This window comes from Aquila chrysaetos, chromosome 21, assembly GCF_900496995.4.
Source record: "Aquila chrysaetos chrysaetos chromosome 21, bAquChr1.4, whole genome shotgun sequence".
In the NCBI taxonomy this organism is placed as follows: domain Eukaryota; kingdom Metazoa; phylum Chordata; class Aves; order Accipitriformes; family Accipitridae; genus Aquila; species Aquila chrysaetos.
In genome coordinates, this window is record NC_044024.1 from 1,730,068 (window position 1) to 1,748,118 (window position 18,051).

General features: G+C 53.9%; 1 protein-coding gene across 6 annotated transcripts; it reads left to right on the forward strand.

Annotated features, from left to right (window-relative positions):
- Positions 1–186: 186 nt before the first annotated feature.
- On the forward strand, positions 187–15,028 carry LOC115333836 (protein Wnt-11b-like). 6 transcript variants are annotated; one of them, XM_041118958.1, is made up of 9 exons: positions 187–225; positions 989–1,496; positions 2,000–4,575; positions 4,851–4,976; positions 8,122–8,357; positions 8,821–9,098; positions 9,736–10,028; positions 10,802–12,132; positions 12,236–15,028. In XM_041118958.1, the coding sequence occupies exons 4-8, from the start codon at positions 4,885–4,887 to the stop codon at positions 10,974–10,976; spliced, it is 1,074 nt and encodes a 357-aa protein (XP_040974892.1). In that variant the 5' UTR covers positions 187–225; positions 989–1,496; positions 2,000–4,575; positions 4,851–4,884; the 3' UTR covers positions 10,977–12,132; positions 12,236–15,028. The 6 variants fall into 6 exon arrangements, with proteins under 6 accessions (XP_040974892.1, XP_040974891.1, XP_040974895.1 ...); XM_041118957.1 differs by lacking the exon at positions 187–225 and having other exon boundaries at positions 238–1,496; XM_041118961.1 differs by lacking the exons at positions 187–225; positions 989–1,496; positions 2,000–4,575 and adding an exon at positions 7,436–7,677 and having other exon boundaries at positions 4,867–4,976.
- Positions 15,029–18,051: the final 3,023 nt, after the last annotated feature.

Below are 18,051 nucleotides of genomic sequence, written 5' to 3' on the forward strand. Positions count from 1 at the left end.
ATCCTCTGGCTTTAGACAGAGCATAGGTTAGCCTAAATCTCCCAACTCTGTTATAAGGTAATGCAAGATAATGTGCTTTAGGCCGTTGTGAGGCACGAAACCATCGAAGCAGAGAACGCTGTTTTCCTCCCTCTGCCTGGCAGCTCCTGCCCTGGGTTTCACCTGACCAAAAAGCTCAGGTAAGTCCACTTCCATGCACAGAGAGCAGCAGAACAGCTGCTGAAGGTATTGTTTCTTTTAATTTTTGCTGATATTGCTGTAACATGCATTCCCAAATGCAGCTGATCTCATAAACCACTGCCGTCTTACCATAGCCTGGCTCCCCACGGCTGGGTGCCTTTTACGTGCTCCTAGCTAATGCGGCATTTGCTGTGCGGCTTTGGGATGGGACAGGAGGCTGGTGGCAGCGGCTCATCCCCATGTGTCACCTCCAGGACATCAGCCTGTGTGTCCCTCCCGTTCGTTCGTAGGGCTGTGCCACCACTGCTTTCCATTATCACTCACTGCCACAGCCTCTTCTGCATGACTCAACAAAACTCCCCTGACAGCTATTTCTAGCCTAGTTAGCGAGGTCGGGCGTGTTATTCATGACACTTTCTTCCTCTCTGGTGGGGCTCCAGCCAGGCTGGGACCTGCCACCAGCTCTCCAGCACGCAGACCTTCAGCCAGAGGAGACCCTGGCAGGGGACAGAAGGGAAACGCAGCTCCCAGCATCTCCCCTGCCTTGCAAAGTCCCGTACTGCCTTCTGCAGCATCGCTCGCCCGGGTTGTCCCGAGCTGCTGGGGAGGGGGTGCAGATGCCGACACATGTTCTGCAGCTGGATCCCCTCAATCCAGCTGCTCCGGGGCCCTGGGGACAGGGCGTGCTGCAAAGCCTGCTCTGGGCTGCCTTGGCGTGTGCTGCCTGCAAGAGGACATGGCTGCGGCTGCAGGCAGCCCTGGTCACGGCAGCACACGAAGTGTCACCAGGTGCTCTGTCTCCTTACAGCTTGAACCCACGAGCAGGTGTAGACCCGCGGTCCCCGGTCCCAGCTTCGGGGCACTGGAAGGCAGCATCGCGCGTAAGCGGCTCTGGAGGAGATCGGCTGGCAGGAGCGAGTCCTTGCCGGTCCCCGTCACCCCCAGCCTGCTTCTCAGTATCCGTCCTGCGGTGAGGTCACCGACTCCACCGCTACCTCGGAAAGAGGAAGGAGGACGGTTTCGCTAAAGGAAAGCAACCCTCTGCAGCAGGACAGTCACCTGGCACCCAGGGTGACCCTCACCAGCATCCCCAGCCTCCGGCGGGGACGGGATGCTCCCAGGCGCCCGCCCGCAGCAGGGATCTCGTCCACAACCTCTGGGACGGGATGGAAGCTGGCCACGGAGCGCGACCTGCCTCCTCGCCGAGACGTCAGCGCCACATGACGGCGTGCCACAGCCACCTGCGTCACCACGACCCGGCGCTGTCACGGCCTCCCAGGCAAAAGGATGTGGCTCCTCACGCGGTCGGTCAGTCGGTAGGTGAGCGTGGGGTGGGGGAGCGCCGAGGTCGGCAGGGGCTCGAGGGGACACGGGACACTCTGATGGCGGGGGAGCCCCGGGAAGGTCCTCGTACGAAGCTGCTTCTCCTGAGCCTGGAAGCCGCAAGCCGTTGCCAGCTGGGACGGTAGACGGGGAGGGGTCCCCGTGTGCTTACGCAGGTCACAAACCATTCACGGGCATTTGCTTTGGCCCCTGTCCGAGTCCCAGTAGTGGGGCACGCAAACCTTTGGCCATCCCGGACAACTATTTGATGTTCCTGCGCTAATTAGCTGAATCCCAGGAGCAAACTCTGTGTGCAGGCAAGCCCCGACCCAGCAGCAGGTCTTCTCCTTGCCCTCCTGTGAGCTCCTCCTTGAGCTTTCCCCTCCGGGCTGTGTCCCCAGGGCAGCCAACACCAGGCAGGCAGTTGGGGGATGACGTTTTCCAATGTTCCTCCCCCCTCCTCGCCTGCTCCCCTCTGGTCTTTCCCTCTGCTCAGCACCTGCAGATGAAGCCCCAGCAGCGCGGCTGCACCTTCTCCCCACGGTGGCTCTCCGGCGCGGGCAGGCTGGGGAAGGAAAGCCTTTCTCCTGAGCTGGGAATCCCCTCCTGCCCTACTCGTTCCCCAAGAGAGAGCCTGACACGGAAGAGGAAGAGGTATTTTTAGCACTTAGCCTACGATTGTTTCAAGGATTGAGCTAAGAAGAGGAATTGACATCAAATGAAGGATTGCTTTTGCTTTAAGGGGAAGCCTTTTTTTTTTTTCCTTCCTACTACTCAGTCATTGCAAAACTTTTCTGTGAAAAGGGATTGGTAAAAATCACCTTTTGTAGGAGGCAGCAGGAGATTGGCGTCAGAAACCGCTGGACGCTGTTCCCTATGCTGGCACTGGCTCCTCGTGCCCTTGCCCAGCTCCCACGGTGACCTCGCATCCCAATGGAAGGGGACAGGGTGGTACTAAGCCCCTCTGCCCCAGCGCTGGTCACAGCTCCCAGCACCTGCGAAGCTATGAGCTGCCTCCACCTGCCAGACCGTCCTCGCACACGTCCTCTCTGCATTCCTGCTCTCCAGCAGCTTTTCCTGACTGTTGTCCATGGCTTCTTCTGAAGCCCCTGGGAACCCAGGTGCTTTCGCCTGCCCAGCTGCCATCCAACCCCAGTATGTAGTGGCTATGGCAACCCATTTGAGATCCTCCAGGTCCCAGAATAAGATGCCATCCACACCTTGAGGAGTTTGCCTGAAAGCAATATGGTTAATAGGGGAAAAAAGTGCCTTGCTGCAATGTAAGACTTGTCAGCACCCACATGACAGGCAGGAGCATGGTGAGAGCAGGTTCTCCAGGGACCCGAAAGGGAGATGGTGGCCCTTAAAAGCAAAACCACTGGCCAGAAGGTGGCAATATCCCCTCTCCTTTCTGGGCCTGACACTGTGCAGAGCAGAGAAGGGATCAGCCCCTTGTGCCAGGGATGGGTCCATTTTGGTTTGGAAGCTCTAACCCCACTCGGACCCACCTTTGGATTGAACAGCTCAGGCAACGGCAGGACGATGCTCCACGTCCCACCCAGGTGGTTGGGCATCCCTGATGTCCATCTCCTGAAGTTCAGCCTGCACTGGCCATAGTGGGTGCTGGTGTTGTGAATGCCACAGAACCTATGGCCACAGGGTGTTCCACGGGGAGGGGGGGTTGCAAAGCCCTGCCCCAGGGAGGAACAGCCCCAGGCACCAGTATATGCTGGGGCCACCCAACTGGAAAGCAGCTTCGCCTAGATAGCAACCCTAGACCTTCCTCCCCCTCCACCTGCACAGAGGTGGGCTTGCACTTTGCCCACCTTGGTGTCTTGCTCAGGAGAGATTAGGGGACTGCTGACCTTCCTGACCCTCTTGTCTGAAATCTTCTGTCGTAGGGTCTATTTGTGCTGATGGTCACTTTTTAAATCATTCCAGAAGGATTAGCATCTCCAGCAGAGCCTGTGTTCCCACTGAAACCTCCTCATCCCTCAGCAGAGATGTGGCAATGGGACAATTTGGAGCAACAACCAGCAAAGCAGCTCTTCCTGGCAGGCTGGATGCAGGACACCTGCTGCAAAGGAGTCCAGGGCAGAGTGTAACTGGGAGGGACTGGAAGCCACTGGAGGCCCTGCATCCCTCTGGCTGGTGTCTGAAGAAGGAGGTGTCTCATTAGAAATGCCCAGCACACAGGATTGCCTTTGCTTGGCAATTCCTGCCTTGCACATGCTTGGTGAACCACTGCCCTCCCTCTGCCCACTGAGCACATGATGCCCAAAAAAGCACCCAGGCACCTCCCAACACTGACAAAAGCAGCTTTTCCTGGTCAAAAAATTCCTAATCCCTCCAGAAGCTGTTCAGATTTCCCCGCAATGTCCCCCTCTGGCCCAAGGCATTTCCGCATTCCCCAAGGCTGAAAAGGGAACTTACAGAGAATATGATTTCATAACATCAAAATCCTCGGAGTTAGAGTGAAAGGAGCGCTTGGGCTAGCACGAGGGAGAAGTGTGGACACCGTATCTGATTTGGGGTCAAGGTAAGAGAAGGATCTGCAAAAGCCATGATTGAGAAGGTGAGATGTCAAAGAAATATCAGGGACTTCCAGAGCACAGTGAGTACCAGCAGAACCGAACTGACTCAGGAAAGGTGAAAGCCAAACTATGTCGCTGCAGTGAGACGGGTCTGACTTCGGTCTTTTACCAAAGACGATGGATAACTTCATGACAAAGGACCCCAGCTTTACCCCAGGGCCGAAGGAGTCCCACAGCACCCAGCTGTTGGTCATACAGCAGGGCCCCAGGCACCCCAGGGTGCTGTCACCCTGTCCCGCACAGCACCAGCATCTGGCCCCAACAGCGGGTGCTGCTTCGTACCTCAACCCGCGGGGTCCTGTGATGTGTATAAGCAAAATCCATCATGCCGGGGACTTAACAGGGACTCTCTCTCCTTGCAGAGCCCTCGGTGGAAGGGGACCAGGTTTGGAGACTGGGTTCATCTCTGCCACATGCCACCCGGGACTGGAGCCAGAGAGAGTTTGATCTTACGGGGGACAGCAGTACCAGGGTTCAGGTACCACTGGGGCAAAACAAACAGCAGCTTTCTTCAATAGCAGGGATGCTAGGGGAGGCATTGGGCTTATGAGGGAGCAGCTGAGTTGAGTTGAAAATCCGAGGGCTTTCAGAAAACTGAGAAAAAAGTGAATCGCATTGTGGAAATGGCCAGGGTGCTTGAATTGTGTCTGGGACCACAAGGAAGCCTAGAGAGTGAAAGATGCTCTAGGGACTGCCCAGGCTGAAACAGCATGTCCCGATGCTCCCTCATCTCCTCCTGGCCAGTTTTCCCAGGTGAGCCCACTCCTGCAGAACATCCTTCCCACGGATGCAGAGGCCAGTGCGTTGCCAGCAGATCGCATTGCCCCTGCGGATGGATGAAGTCTGCCCAGATGCCTGTGCTCAACCTCCCTGCAGGCTGTGAGTTACCCATCCCACAGCTGGGGATCACAAACTGCTCTAGCTAGTGTCTGACTTGCCCTTACATCTTCCTCCATGGGGCAATAATCGGGGCTGGAGAGGGCAGCAGAGGGGCAGGACCTGCCCTGATGTCCCACAGGTGCTGGAGGACTCTGTGGTACCTGATGCTTGGTCTGCAGTGGTTGGAAGCAGCATGTACTACAGAAGAGGGTAAGCTCATTGCTACCTTAGCCCGTAAAAACAGGCAGACTGTTGTTGTTTTAATCAGCTTAGTCCTCATTTTAGAGACAGAAACCAAAACACAGGGCTTGGTGTTTAGGGAATATAGACCTGGGTTATCCCTTGTCCTCTCCAACAGGGACTCTGCTTTCTGCAGTCAGGAAAGCATTTCCCACCCTGAAATACTCAGGGACAATTTTCTAAGTACTGGTTGCAGTGAGAAAAGGTTCCTCTTGCCCTAAACCAGGGACTCCCACCCCAACAGTGCCAGTGTTCAGCCAGCGGGATGTCGAGAGCAGGGCAGGCTTCCTGCTCAGACCACTCCGAAGCAGAAATCCGTGGATAGCACTGGCTGGCCTCCATGTGCCCTCTGCAGAGACATCCAAGCTGTGCACCCCGACGAGCAGCTCAGCAAATTTGCTTTTGTCCTGTATCTTTCCTCCTCCTGCTGAAAAATCATTCCTCAGCTGACAAGAGCTTTGGAGCCCTTTGGTGTCAGTCCCCAGGCATCAGGGAGAGGAAGGTTAATGGGATCAGAGCCAGCCGATTCCAGGGACACTGAACACAGCATCTCTTTCTTTTCTCTCTGTCCTTTAATTAAGCCTCATGTAACTCTGCTTGGGATTTGGGAGTGACCTCAGCGCTTTCCTAGCAGGACCCTTCCTCACGGGCCACTGCTCCGGCACAATGCACCTTGGCCTTTTCATCCCTAGGGAGTAGTTTGGGAAGGTCAACAATTCAAGCTGCGTGTCCTAGTTTTGGTGCACATGGTAGCAAGTCAAAGGGAGGTCACGGGGGATACAAACCAACCACCCAGTTACGTCCTGTAAAGGGAAAGCACCTTCCAGTGACAAGGGAAGTTGCACAGCGAGGGAGAAAGTGAAAGCCCAAAGTAGAGATCTTCAACCTGTGACTGCTTCCAAAAGAAGCTGGTGTCAGCTGGACTTCTCTCTCAAATGTCACCTCCCACTGTGGGAAAATATCAGCCCACCTGGTTCCTGCAGGTCTTCATAGCAGCGAGGTTGCACTTTTGTTTTTCTACTTAAGGAAGGGAAAGATTCAGAAAAAAAACCAACCCTTGTGACAAGCATGTGCAAGCCATGGAAATGTCACACCAAACCAGCCCCTGTCCAAGCAGGCACTGTTTTCCTGGCTGCATCATTTCTGCCAGCTGTAGTCTGGTCCCTGCAATGAAATGGGCACTTCTGCAGCTGATAGCTGTGCCCAGTGCTGCCTCACAGACATGCACGCATCATTTTGCCCACAACACCGGGCAAACTCCCCTCTGGGCTGTCTGTGAGACAGCCGGTGGACTTTAAGCTCATTTTCTTGGCCTGGAGAGGCAAATTGCTGTGGAAGCCGGTTATGCTGTTTTCAGGAGCCTGGAATTAGCAGTACACATCGAAGCATTAGTCCTGATCTGGAAAGCCCAGCAACAAAGTCAAAGCAAAGTCCTTTAGCTGTCCCTCCTGCCCCCGTGCGCTTTGGGGTGCTGAAGGCAACAGAAAGCCCAATGCCAACTATGGACTGGGGTTTGCAGCGCTGACAAGCTAAAGACAGCCCCATGCTGAGTTAGATCCTGCTCTGACCACATGTTTTCTAATGGGCGCATTCAGTTTTAGGGCTGTTTCTCAAGTTTGCGTGGGCAGGGCTGTAGAGCAGAGCGCGACGGAGGGAGCCCTTGCACTGCAGCCCAGCACCTTCCTGCAGCAGGGAGAGGTTGCTTTAACCCCATCACTTTGAAATGTGCTTGTGGGCTGCATGCCAAGAGCCCTTCCTTCTGCTCCCCCCCTTTCTCTGCAGTTATGAAACCCACTAGCAGCTGCAGATGCCCTGACTGAGCATGGGTCGGTAAGATGGTTTGTCTGTAGGAAAAGGGGCTGGGGCTGAAGCTGTGAAGTCTGTGTCTAGGGGCAGGATTTCCCCACATTCAATGAGCTTCAGTCCCAGCGCAGCCTTTGGCTGGGTCCTCTCCAGGCTGGTGAGACCAGTGTCCACACCCTTGATTGACACATATACATCTGGAGTCTTGGTTATTGCAGAATCCTGGCTGTCCTCATGGGTCTCTGGAGACAGAGGAGGCAGATGGCTGAGACTTTCACTCTTTCTGGGTCAAGTAAAATGTATTTTTTAAAGCTTCTTGCAAGGAAAATAAGAAAAAAAGCCAGAAATTGCTATAAGCCTGTGCCAACCCCATCTGTCCTTTACTAACATCCTCCCTTTCTGATTCCTGCCAGCAGTTACAGGGATGAGTTTTTACATGCCCAGCAAAGACCCATATATTTGCTTTGTGATCCAATGGCTCTCCCGAAGATGCCAACAGCGGAGAACACCACGGCTGCGGCATCGGGGCCCCTTGTGCCCAGCACCTCTACGCCAGCCCTTCGCGGGGTGACATGCCAGACCCGATGCCCCCCCCCCAACTCCCCATCGCTCCGAGCCCCTCCGTCCTGCAGCGGGTCATCTCGTAATCGCTTCCCAGGTGCTGTTTCAGGGATGGTGGCTGCTAATAACAGCTGGACCCCCCCTCCACCCCCCCCCCCCCGCCCTAACCCGCTGTGAATGGCACCGAAACCGCCTTTGTTCCCCTCCCCGGGGGGGGGGGGAGGACCGTGCTGCCCGCGGCTATAAAAGGGGGCGGCCGCACCGAGCAGCCCCGGTCCCAGCTCGGGTCCCGGTCCCGGTCCCGGTCCCAGTCCCGGTCCCAGCCCCGGCCATGGGCCACCCCACCACCGCTGCCGTGCTTCTCTGCCAGCTGGGGCTCACCGCGGCCATCCACTGGCTGTGAGTAGCAGCCCCATGGGGGGGGGGGGGGATGCACCCCCTCCCCGGTGCCCCCCTTTTGGGGCTCCCCCTCTCCGGCTGGGTCCCCGGAGGGGTGCCGGTGGTCCCCCTCACCCCGTTGATACCCATCCTCTCCCCGCAGCGGGCTGACGGAGAGCGGCAGCGGGGTGGCCTGGAATGAAAGCCACCACTGCCGGCTGCTCGCCGGGTTGGTGCCGGACCAGTTCCAGATGTGCCGGAGGAACCTGGAGGTCATGCACAGCATCGTCCGGGCCGCCCGCCGGACCAAAAGCGTCTGCCAGAAGACCTTCACAGACATGAGGTGGAACTGCTCCTCCATCCAACGTGCCCCCAGCTTTGGCCCTGACCTGCTGAAAGGTAAAGGATGCTTCATCCGCTGTGTTCATGCTCCTCTTTCTGCCCCACGTAGCTTTCCAGGCAGGCAGCGCTTTAGGCAGTGCTTTAGCGTGCAGCACTGCTGTTCAGCTGATGGGTGTCAGTTTTGCCTTAGATATCTATTTCGGAGATAACTGGCTGCCATCACACTGGTGTTAATCCTGTGCAACTTAGATCTGCAGGAGATGCCAGGCAGTAACTTCCATTTCAAACAAAAACAGCTGCTAGAGGCTCCAAAAAAAAGGGGGAAGAGGTGGGGACATAGGCTGTATACTGACAGCGTAATATAATGGGTGGCACAGGTTAAAAATACAGTGCAAGAAAAACGCTGGGCCTTGGTTTTATCCTATTGCGAGAAGAAAAATCCCTCATTTGCATTGCAAGATCTTTGAGAGGAGTGTTTGGCTGGGCAGGGAGGAAGGACATCTCCCCCTCTTCTTCCCAGGGACCCGGGAATCCGCCTTTGTCTACGCCCTGGCTGCTGCCGCCGTCACGCACTCCATCGCCCAAGCCTGTACCTCGGGAGAACTCCCTCTCTGCTCCTGCGGCTCCGTCCCCTCGGAGGTCCCCGGGCCGGACTTCAGATGGGGTGGCTGCGGGGACAACCTGCGCTACGGCCTCCAGCTCGGCACCGCTTTTGCTGACAGTCCCTTAAAATCCAGCAAACTGGGGACACAAGCGCTGAAGGCCATGAATCTGCATAACAATGCCGTGGGCCGGCAGGTGGGTATGGTGCCCACCACGGACTGCTGCAGCCCAGCACACCTTACAGCAGCCTGGCGGGCAGAGGTGCCTAATGGAAGGCGGTGGCCTCTGGCCAGGCTGTTGGGATGCTGTCCTTAAGGTCAGGAGGCAACTAAATGGTTAAAACGGAGTTACATGCGTTTGCAGAGACATCCCCCACGGCTACCCACCCCCCCAAACATCCCTGCACCCTTTCCACAACCAGCACAAGGTATTTGCCACTTTACACCAGTACTTCCAGAGCTTCTTTCCACCCCTCTGATGGGAGCAGAGGCCCATCCTGCTCCGCTCCACCCAGAACTGCGGGGTTTTGTGCTTTTATGTGCTCCTGTTCCCCAGGTGAGGACGTGGCCAGCCTGCACCCCTGATGGCTAGGGAAGCCACCAGCCCCATTGCAAGCTCCAGCAGGGAGTTGCCCAAGGGTTGGGTTCTTATCACAAGGGCAACGAAGCAGGGCTGAGTCCTTGATTGCCCCATTATATTCATTTAAAGGTGGCAGTAAGCAGCTGAGCTCTTTCATCTCCTGAAACTTCCCATGGATGCTCTTGCAAATCAATTCGTAGGGTGGGTACCAGGAGAAAGCAGAAGGAAATTCATGTTTTCCTGTCCTCCGCAGGTGCTGAGTGACTCCCTGGATACCAAGTGTAAATGCCATGGTGTTTCAGGCTCCTGTTCGGTGAAGACCTGTTGGAAAGGACTGCCAAACCTGGATGAAATTGCCTCTGACCTCAAGTCCAAGTACCTGGCAGCCATCAAGGTGACCCACCGGCTTATAGGGCCCAGGAAGCAGCTGATACCCAAAGAAATGGACATCAGGCCAGTGAAAGAGACGGATCTGGTTTATCTCAACAACTCTCCTGACTACTGCACACCGAATCTCCACCTGGGGTCTCTGGGGACACAGGATAGGTAAGAAACTGCTGCAAATACGCTCTAACTCATCCTCCCATTTTATGAGTGTCTGTACCACTGGGTTTGAGAGCCTGCTCCGGGAGGCTGGTGCGGATGAGCAGTCGGTCCCCTGTCAGATGTGGACACCACAGGGACTGCTGCAAAATCTTGGCATCTTTAAGTCCCAAGGGCAGGAAGGCAGATGTCATTCTAAAAAGGCAAGGGAGAGCCCTCACTGAGAGTCCGTCAGCTCCACTCTCCAGGACAGGATCCATCCAGTGAGGAGTCAGAAAGGGCGATACCGCCTCTCCCTGCAAGCCTTTGGGTGCTGCCTGCCAGTAACCACAACGGTTCAGCAGTCCTCGGAGTCCACGGTGCTTCCCAGATGTCTCCTTTCCGGAGTAGCTGCAGGGTGGCGTGGGGGGAGTTTTTAGAGGGATGGGGAAGGCTCGTTTGAAGGCTGAGCCAGGGCTGCCTCGGGGCTGTGACTTGCAATCCCTGTTAGATTTAGCAGTAGCAAAAGTTCCTGGTCCTAACCATCCGCCCTTCTCCATGGGAAGTTCCTGCCCCCAGCGTGATACCGAGTGAGTGTGCCCAACCTCAGCTGCTCAAACGCTGCCGTAGTAACGCGAGCTGCCATCAACCCCAGTTGGCAAGCAGACCCGCGCAGCTCGTTGCCTCCTGCTATGGGCAAGTAAGCTCTGGGAGGAGGCCAGGGCAGATAGCTGTGGGTGCCACGGGTGGGCAGGTACGCTCCCTCAGCTCCCGCTTGTGCGTCCTCCTCTCGACAGGCAATGCAACAAGACCTCCGTGGGCAGCGACAGTTGCAACCTGATGTGCTGTGGCCGCGGCTACAATGCCTACACGGAGGAGGTGGTGGAGAGGTGTCACTGCAAGTATCACTGGTGCTGCTACGTGGTGTGCAAGAAGTGTCGGCGGAAGGTGGAGAGATATGTCTGTAAATAACGCCAGAGGCGTCACGGCAGGCGGGAGGACTCTTGTGTCGGTCTCCTCCAGGGCACAGCTGGAGACCGAGCGCCAACCGCAAGGGATGCTCTGAGCTACGGCAAGAAGGCGGCTATGCGGGAAGCCTGGACTCTCGCATTACCGTGGCAGACCTCAAACTGAGAGGTGCCGGGAAGCCGAAGACCAGAGGCCGACCTCTGTTCCATCTCTCCAGAGCAAGACAAAGGGCTGCCCTCCTGCAGCTGATCGGGAGTGTCCAGCCCTCTGTCTCCAGCTGGGGACAAACCATTTATCACTCCGCATGCACAGGCCCTTTTCTCCAAGGGTGAATGGGGACCCTGGGCTGCCATTGTCTCTTTGCAGGAGGCTTCTGACAGTGGCCTGAAAGCCAGGAGTGATGGATGGGAATGGGGATAGACAGTCGTCCGTTGGGAGAAGGCTGCAGGGGAAGAAAGCTGCTTTGGGTGAGGGGGTCATGGCCAGCTCCTCTGGGGACAGGTTTCCACTGTGGGATCACCCAACACCACTGAATGTTCTTCCTCAGGGACAACTACTGGTCCTGTGCCCTTCGCAGCATCTGAAATGAAGACAGGCTGGGACACAGGCAGAACCAGTTATTGCTCCAGGAGACAGAACTTGTCGATCCTCCCCATGACCTGTATGGACATTGCTGCTGCTCTCAGTGGTGACTGATGATAGCAGACAGATCTAGGGACAGGAGTGGTCCCAGAGGCTACCGAAGCAGGGCAGCATTGCAAAACTGCACCCAGCGGCCTTGTATTAACAAGGCAGCCATGGCAGCACTGTAGCTTCTGCCCTCTGGGCTTGTGTTGGAGGTGGAAGCCCACTCAACGTGTGGCATATTCACGGCTTGTCCTTCCTGCCCCTTCTTTTAGACCACTAAGGTCTTCAGCCCACTCCTTCCACCCCCTTAATACCAGGTGTGCTGGCACTCTGGCCTGGAGAGAGGACATGACTCCAGGGACCGAGGGAAATAAGAATGAACCTTTAGTCTCTGTACTTACTGTAAGTGGGATTCTGGTGTGTGTTTTTAAAATAAATGTCTTATACTGTACCTCTCTGCGACATGTTTCCTAGGTCAACCTCCTTTCTCCAACTCCTTCTCAGCTGGCCACAGAGAAAGCGAGGCTGTAAGGTGAGCATAAAGCCCCGTGTCCGTACCCTTACACGCAGCAGGGGACCAGTTCAGTTTTAACTCTTCCTGTTGCTCATTGGCCCAGGCTTGTCTTTAATTACAGATATGTGTCAGCCTCAGCTACTGTGCACATATGGAAAACCTGTGGGAAGGTTTCTGTCGCCTGTTTCCTCAGGTCTCTGACCAGCCAGCAAGGAATCCGGCTTCCTGAGATTCAGTGCTGGTGGCTGGAAACCGAGGCAGTCCGGGATCATTTTCTGATCCTTGCGAACATGGGCTGGAATAGCCAAGAGCACGTGTGTGAACAGCAAGGAGCCAGGAGCCAGGGATGGGGGCTCTGATGGCCCCCCATTTCCCTTAGCACGGAAACTAAGCGCTTCCATGGGATAAGAGCTTCCCGTTCATGCAGCCTTTGGAGAGAAAGGATGAGTCTAAGCACAGAGGTGCTGAGGAGAACCCGCAGCACAAGGAGGACAGGTAAACAGGATGGAAATCCTAGGGCAATTTCCTGCAGCTCATGCCACGACCTAGAGACTCTGGTGGCTTTGCGTGCGCCTTGGTTTATTTGTGGTTTGCATTGAATGGAGTTGGCTGCGTTCAGCCCTAAGTCCAGCTGTATGATTACTCATTTCCATATTCATTTAATCATTTTTAATAGCCTCTGCTGGGTCACGGAATCAATTCATGAGCTTTTATTGTAAACCATCCCTCCACTTAATGTGCTCCAGGTTTCTGTATTAACAGTGAACGAGAGAGAGCTGAGAGTCAAAGGTGGCTTGAGACAAGCCTGGGAGCTGGAAGTTGAAATGCTCAGGGGTGAAGCATATGCTCACATAGTTAACCAAGTGAGTTAACTATCATTATCAGTTGTTAATGTTCCATTGACTTGATCTGGCTGCTGACATCTAGCCTTCCCAGAGTGACAGTACAGCCACAGCTTGCAAGGCTTCCGTCACAGCTGCCAAAGGCCAAAAAGCTATCTCGAGTTTGTCTTTTAAAATGCAATTAGGGGTTAGCCACCAGCATTCCTCAGAAAAGGGAGTCTTCAGCAGCCAGGCTGCAAAATAGCTGCAGTTTCTGTGTCCAGAGCCAGGCTGAGCGGGGAGGTGATGCAGGTACTTAATTAGGAGGATTGCTTAAATACCTTCCCTACAGCCACCTCGCTGTGCCTAGCCAGATCAGAGGGAGGTGAAACCGGGAGGGGCTGTGAACTGGGCAGAGCATTGCAAAACGAGCTGGTGAGAAAAAAACAGGGGAAGGATCTTGTGGAGTGAGAGATTCAGCCAGGAGGGTGGGAAATGTGATTTGCATTTGGTAACTACAAACACACATAGCCTGGGGTAGAGGAGAGGAGCCACAATAGCTAGGAATGCCCCGGGGAGATGTCATGATCCCCTCCTAGAGAGGTCCCATTTGAATTTCTGCCTGGGAAAAGGCAGGGTCAAGTGCTGAATATGCAGAGTCCTCTCCTTCCCTCGCTTCTTGCATCTTGACTGCAAGCCCAACAGGGAAGAGCTGGGAAAGGACTGGAGGGGTCAATCAGCAGCGAGGACCTTGGGCTCCGTTTGCGTCCTGCAGGAAATTGGAAAGCACTGTAATTAGTCGAAGGGTGCAAAGGGTCAGGCTGGCGGGAAGGACGATGGTGGGGAGGTGACAGTCAAGTGACAATGCTGAGTGGGAGGTGGTGTAATCTGGGCCCATACCTGGATTTACCAGGCTTGTGAGATCTGCTGGACTGGAAGAGTCTCCTAGAGCAAGGCAGTCGGCATCTGACGATGGATCCAGATGGAATAAACCCTGTGCTTGGCCCCAAGGGTTGAGGAGATCCATCTGACTGGATGCATTTTCTCTCTCTAACCCTGCTTGGACAGAAAAGCCAGCAGGAAGGTGCCAGCGGAACACGGAGCTCCTTCCTACAGCCCGGGTTAGCACAAGCACCCTCTGAGGTAAAAAGATGGGAAAACTCAGACCCCGATATCACCTTCCAGTGGCTTCCAGCACCAGTCAGTGCAACACTCTGCCAGAGAAATCGGTGCAAGAAGGCCTTTCTCCAACCCTCTACACCTTTGCTTCCACCCTAAACATCTCCAGCTCTGACAGATAGCCCTTCAGGACCTGAATAAACCTGGGCAAGGACAGTAGCAGTGTCCCTGAAACCAAGAGCATCTCTGTAACAATTGTGGCTTTGCAGCCCTTCAGACACTTCCTCATGCGTTTCTTTTGCCCTGCTTTCACAATCGGTCCTCTCCAGACTGCGGTAGGCTGCTGTCATTACCCTCTGCTTCACGAACCCTCGCCGGGCTCGCTGCTAATGTGACGGCTCTACCTCTTTGACTTTCCTGTCATTAGCCATTTTTCCTGATGTTTTGTGGCTTTTTGTTTATCTGTCTCTCTGGAAATGAGACTCCCCAGAGCTGAATTCTCCATGGCCATGGCAGAAGTCTTTCACTTTCTGGTGCTATGGGAGAGATGGCTGTGAAAATGGCTTGTGTGTAGAAGAAAACTATCCCTCTTCATGAAATGTGGTGAGAACCAGGCAAAGGCTTTGCTCTGAAAAGCCTCCTCTTGGTTACTGCTTGACTTTTAATTGGGGTTTGAAAGGAGTAACACTGGTATGAATGCGATCATTCCCTGCTGGTTAGACTCGTGCAGAAAATGAAATCTGGAGAAAGGCAAGTGATTTTCATGGACTCTTTTGACTTTGCTGCTAAAGCACTGATTTTTTTTTTTTTGTCCTTTTATTTCTTTATTCATTGAGGGATGCTGCATAACTTATTCCAGGAGGATAATATGAGCAAGGGCAACAAGCTGTTGGTAATCAAGTAACCGTTTTGGAGGAAGAATGACTCTGTGTTCAAGAACATGTTGTGATATTTCTTCCCTACAGCCCTGGATTGCAGCTCAGACTGGAGTGTGGGTCAGGACCTCCACCTGCTTTTTCCTTGTGCTCTTCACAAAGAAAGCTGAGCCAGTACAAGGAGAATGTACGGGATGTGGCCGCTGTCTGGGGGCTCAGCTGTTGATCAACATCTGTACTGCTGTAAATATTTGGGGGATGTTGCTTTGACCTTTGGGATGGTTGATGCCTACACTATCACACCGCAAGACACAAACATGAGTAAACACTTGTATTTAAGGAAAAACCCTTGCATCTCTGTTCTCCTTTATTTCTGGGGTGTTCAGCAATATCTTGATGCCCTAAGGATGACAAATAATAATAGGGATTGTCCTTGTGGGGATCTTCAGCTGAGGGACAGGGACAAATCAACATAGGTGAGTAACAGCCATAAGACCAGAGGGGGAACTAGGCAGCAGACTGAGGGCCCTTGAGCATAGCTTGAATGACAGATGTGGCAGTGGCTGTGTGAGGTCCAGAGGGGAAGCAGACCTCCATCCCTCCTCCTAGGCTGGGCAGGCTGGCATCCCTTCCAGCTCTGAAACCTGTATTTCAGCAAGTTGCTCAGTCAGAGTGCAAAAAGTCCCAGATACCGCGGGTTTGTGGTATCCCCATCACGTCTGCAGGGGCCAGGAGGAGTGTGGTGGCATTTCTGAGCACCCTCGTCTCCCTTCACCAACCTGTATTTCTCCCTCTCGCTTGCTTAGAATCATCCACGTTCGGTGCGGGCAGCATCCTGGAGGCTGCTCACAGTGGACTTTTCGAATCGTCTTTCTGCCAGTGCAGAGAAGGTGCCATGGCCGCCCTGTTGAATCACTAAATAGTGGTCTCTTCCCTTTGTGCATCCCTGGGGACGCTGCCTCCATGGTCCATCAGAAAGTGAGTTAAAGCAGGGAGAGAACTGCAGAACAGTCTCCTCTCCAGAGCAGAAGCTGCCGTGGGCCTGTGAGCCACCCTGGGGCTGCCACCCAGCTGGGCTTTTCCAGGAGCATCATCCCACCAGCCCAGAACTGGGGCCATACAGATTTTGAGGACTTTCTCGGCTTGTGTATGTGTCAGCTGTGACCACTGTGTATGTGCTATGTGGTGGAATAAGGAATTTCCAGGCATGCTTCTGTCTGGCTGGAGCAGCACTCATGTCCTGTAGGACGACATGCAGAAGCTCTGATACCTTCCAGGATGACTGGATGTACACATAACATGCTGGAGCTCCTGGGAAGCACCAGACAGGCCTTCTGGATGCGCATGGCCAGATGTTCTACACATGTGTGTTAAATGCAATACACCGTGGCGGTAGGTTTTACTACCTGTATAATGGAAAGCACGTGAGCACGTTTCATGCCTGGAAGTGGAAATGTAAGAACCCTCCAGAAGCTGAGACTGATCACTAGACATTGACTTCATGCTGAAAACCTACCACAGAGAGACACCTGGCAGAACTGGGGAGTGGGAGAGACCGATCCCCAGCTTGCCAAAGCTCCGGGAACTGCCTCTTTTCACATGCAGTGGGACTAATCACAGCTACTATTCCTGTAGTCTCCAGCTTGAGGCTCATTGTGGTGTGAATAGGGACTTGCTGGGTAATTATGCCCTCCAAAGAATAATTTATTTTTTCCTTGTGTTGAGAACATTAGCTCTGTAATTAGAAGGGGCAGCTTGAAAAACCATGTCCTGCCAGGCAGACCTCAGGCAGGAGGAGAACAACATGTGGGGGTACGTGCGGTTTGCTACGCTGGAGCTGAAGAGCTTACTGAGGGTGATTCTGGTCACTAACCCTTACTCATTTCATGCTCCCACAGCATAAATGAAACCTATTCTTGACCGGTTGGGACAGCAGATTAAAAACAAGGCTGATTAACTTCTAGCAAGAAGATTCAAGAGCTTCCAGCCAGCTAACCCACTTGGCTCTTAGAGGCAAAGCCTTCTCCATCTCAAAGGAAACGGGGCCTCACACAGATTTCCTATTCTCTTGGTCTAGCTTGCCTGGTGAGCCAGGATAATGTGCTGCTCAAGGCCTGTCCTGCCTGTCCTGTGCTGCCCCTGACAATCTGGGTGAAAACTGCCTCTCCTCCCCCCTCCAGTTTTAAGGGGAGGGCAGACGGGCTGAGACCCCACACTCCATCATCAGCCTATTTACAATTACTTGGAGAGCAAGCCTATGAACCTGCCTGGCTTGCTCTGAGAGGTGAAGGCCTCCAAGGAGAATGCCCTAAGGAGTTGTTTGTTAAAGATTAAACAGATATATCCTATAGAAAGGTGATCTGTGAACTGCTCAGAGAGTCTCTCAGTAACACAAAGGATAATGCACGGGAGGAGTTCACCCTAGCAGTCTCTCTTGCTCTGATCCTTAAAAGTGCTGCTGAAATGTTGAATCTTAGGGGTTACAGAGGGTGATGATGTGATAGGTTTTAACTGTAGCTTTTAACTAATATATACGAAGCGAAGCGGGAGGATGCTATATTGAGAGTGATATTGCTCTGATGAAAGTGAACTGGTTGTAATTGTTGGAGATGCCAAAGCATCTTCTGCTAGTGAAGAACAAACAGCTGTAGATTCCTGGCCCCATTCCACTTCCAATCGTTATATTAATTAATTTTCCCACCACCGGACACAGCATTGTTCTTCACCTCCTGCCTGGCGTGCAGGAACAGCACAGAATGACACAGTCAACTCTTGACATACCTCACGCTACCGGTGCCTGCCTTTGCAGCCTGAGCAAAGTGGTCACACAGAGGGAGGGTGATGGGACAGTCACACCACAGGGCACAGTGAACGGGGACCTAAACCCCCAGCTCTTCTGGTTTTTATGAGTAACTTTTTATCGAGCTGTCTCACGTAGGTATGAAGAAGACAGAGTAAATTGTAAACTGACTCACTCTTGGCGGCTGAGTGCTTCCAGCTGGCCCTGAATTATCCTTATAGCGTATACATATTTCTCATGTCTAGATCAATTACCCACGTTTTTAAGGGACCCACATCAGTTCCTAAAAGCTTAGCTTTAACCCTTACCTGCCTTATGCCCG

Excerpts from the sequence above, each read along its gene's own strand:
- LOC115333836 (XM_041118958.1), top strand. The coding sequence starts at position 4,885 with ATGCAGAGGCCAGTGCGTTGCCAGCAGATCGCATTGCCCCTGCGGATG. Across the intron at positions 8,358-8,820 it reads TGGCCCTGACCTGCTGAAAG|GGACCCGGGAATCCGCCTTT; the intron begins GTAAAGGATGCT and ends TCTTCTTCCCAG. Across the intron at positions 9,099-9,735 it reads ACAATGCCGTGGGCCGGCAG|GTGCTGAGTGACTCCCTGGA; the intron begins GTGGGTATGGTG and ends TGTCCTCCGCAG.